This window comes from Carlito syrichta, unplaced genomic scaffold (genome assembly GCF_000164805.1).
Source record: "Carlito syrichta isolate Samal-C Ts95f unplaced genomic scaffold, Tarsius_syrichta-2.0.1 Scaffold118745, whole genome shotgun sequence".
Classification (NCBI taxonomy): Eukaryota; Metazoa; Chordata; class Mammalia; order Primates; family Tarsiidae; genus Carlito; species Carlito syrichta.
In genome coordinates this window covers 77,095-79,841 of record NW_007062841.1, presented here as the reverse complement: position 1 = coordinate 79,841, position 2,747 = coordinate 77,095, and the positions used below count along the sequence as shown (strand labels likewise).

The following is a 2,747-nucleotide window of genomic DNA, read 5'->3' as shown; positions in this document are numbered from 1 at the left end:
AAAAAAACAAAAAAAAAAAAAAAAAAGCAAGTAATCCTCCCCATCTCCCACTGGTTCAGGTATCATGTAATCCGAACACCATTTGGCTCATGGGACTTCCAACTGGTTCTCTATATTTACTCATAAATATTCTTCTCTACTTGTAAGTGAAAATTAATCTTTACCAAAAGAACAAAGAGGAAAACACAACTAACCTCAAAACATTAAGTACAAACTGAAATTTAAAAATGAAAAGGGTAATCCACTGACTTATAAATTAAGAGAAAAAAAAAACAAAGTAAATACTTCCCAACTCTGAAAAATGTTTAATATAGTTGTCAAAGTAGCTTTGGTTCTATTAGGATTGGCTGTTTGGAAAAGGCATGCAGCATATATGGTTGATAAGTTAACTTCTCTCATTTCAACTGAACACTGGTATCCATGTCTCTGCCCAATGATATCAAAACACAGAACAAATAAAGTATAATTTTGTTATGATTCTTTTAGTGACTGGAAATCTCCTAGACTTAAAAAAATAAAAGACTTGGCTTTATAATGGGCAAATGTTAAAAGTCCTTAATTGTTAAGCAATTCTAATTTTTTTTAATGAAATCACACATCTGAGGCTGGACAATCATCATCACTGGCGCAACTCAGCATGTAGGCAGATAAAGCAAAAAAAATGCTGTAGAGTCTTTACCTGAAACTCATGTGACGACGCTGTGGTGAGTATTTTTTCTAGTTCCTTCTTCACAGATAATTCTAGCTCTTGTCGAATAACTTCTTGGAACTGAGAAGCGCCATCTTGAGACATCGCTTTGCTAAGATCTTCAAACAAAAATATAAAATCACCAACTGAAAACTCTGACAGCCATTCAACTGCTGGTAAGCCATAAGTGATCTATTTCTGGTGTTCCAGCAAATGAAAAGGTCTCAATTCTATGGTCCCATTATCTTCTGGCAGGATTTCAGCAATGCTAACTAGTTAGAATGTATATCAAGTAGGCTCAAATTTGAGTGTTACATCTATATGCTTTACTAGCATATCTGGGACACTAATGAAAACACTTTTAGGTAGGTGGGGCAGGTGAAGTAAAAGGATTAATTTTCACTTGAGCATACAGTTCCATCTTTACTAATGCTTCTCTACTAGCCATCAAAACTAGAGAAAAATTTTTAAAACCGACATGACGTTAATAAGGGCATTTACAGAACTGTCACCTCATAAGAGAACTAAGGGATCTGGCAATTTCACAGAAGCAAAAGACTCCTCATTCTTTCTCTTCAGGCTAGATGAAAAATTTAAGGAATCCTTTTCATTTTAGGTGAACCATTCCAGTTTCAGATTCTCCACTAAAGAAGTGCCCACTGAGAGGTACTTGCAAATCCAAGGTGCCTCTACTTCCCTGCATCAAGATTTTCACTGTAAAAGGAGAAAGGCAACGTCTGCCCTCTACTAGTCCCCAATTTCAGCCAAGACTTTTCACTGCTTATCTGTGTCAGACTAAACTTTCAGGGCTTGTGGCTTATCTGGACCAACTCTGTGACAGCTGGATTTCACTAAGGGTACAGAAATGCCTATTAGGTGAACACAAACAAAAATAGAAAAATACAGGAAAGAACCATCCAAGGCCCAAATACCTTGGGAGAAAAATGTCAATACAGGTTTAACATATTGTACTATCTAGAGAGTAATCATCCTATTTACTTATCATAAAACAGGGACAATCGGATAACTGTCCACCCCTCCTCTTGTATCCTCAGTACCAGATTTAATTCTATTTTGTAAATGTATTTTTAAAGTATATATTCAAGTATTTCATTTGATAACTAGTGGTTTCTACAAATGCTCGGTTATTTAGCAGAAGCACATTCCAAGAAGACTAAAAACTCTGTCCCTTTATGTGTTCCACACCTTATATGTTATTTCACTTATTAGTTGGACAGGAGAAGGAAATATACACACAGAATTAAAGCCAACATAATCCATATTTTAAAGATACTTCTGAGAACAGTAAACTATGTAACTCCTGAGGCACTTTAATATAGATAGCCTCTGCCTCCTGCAAATATCTAAAAATGTTAACACATGAGATATTTAACATAGTTCTTCAAAAACCTTTTTACATACACTTTCCATCATATCAGAAATCCAAGAGTACAAAAAAGGAAATTTGGTGAAATTCAACCCTAAAACAGCCATTTTCTAATTGTGTTTTTTATAGGCATATACCACAACACAACTAAGTTTATACTCTTCAGTAAAATTACCAAGGTGACCCAAGACTGTGGTTCACTGGTTCATAAATAACTTCTCTTTGTATATTCCATAAACAACCTAAAGATATATTTTGACTAGTAAGTAGCAATCTGATTATAATCTGTAAAACCCATGACAATGGATGAGCATATTTGCATAAACTATGACAGATAATTAAAAGTTACTACAAAACAGTTAACTAGGCTGGGCACTGTGGTTCACACCTATAGTCCAGCACTTTGGGAGACAGGAAGACTGCCTGTGGCTAAGAGTTTGAGATCAGCCTGGGCAACACAGCAAGATCTTGTCCTTACAAAATAATTTTAAAAATTAGCTCGACAAGGTGGTGTGTACCTGTTATCTCAGCTACTTGGGAGGCTGGGGTAAGGGAATGGCTATGGCCCAGGAGTTTGAGGCTGTAGTTAGCTACGATCGCACCACTGCACTCTAGCCTTGGTGACAGACAGAGGCCCTGTCTCAAAAAAAAAAAAAAAAAAAAAATTTAAAA

At 35.8% G+C, this 2,747-nt stretch overlaps 1 protein-coding gene across 3 annotated transcripts in view; it reads right to left on the bottom strand.

The window, feature by feature from the left end:
- Positions 1 to 2,747, bottom strand: part of UGP2 (UDP-glucose pyrophosphorylase 2) — a 68,385-nt gene that overhangs the window by 46,137 nt on the left and 19,501 nt on the right. For all 3 annotated transcript variants that reach the window (XM_008047938.1, XM_021707498.1, XM_021707497.1), the window contains exon 2: positions 680 to 807. In XM_008047938.1, the coding sequence (XP_008046129.1) occupies positions 680 to 793 (114 nt within the window). In that variant the 5' untranslated portion in view covers positions 794 to 807. The remainder of the gene's footprint in view (positions 1 to 679; positions 808 to 2,747) is intronic.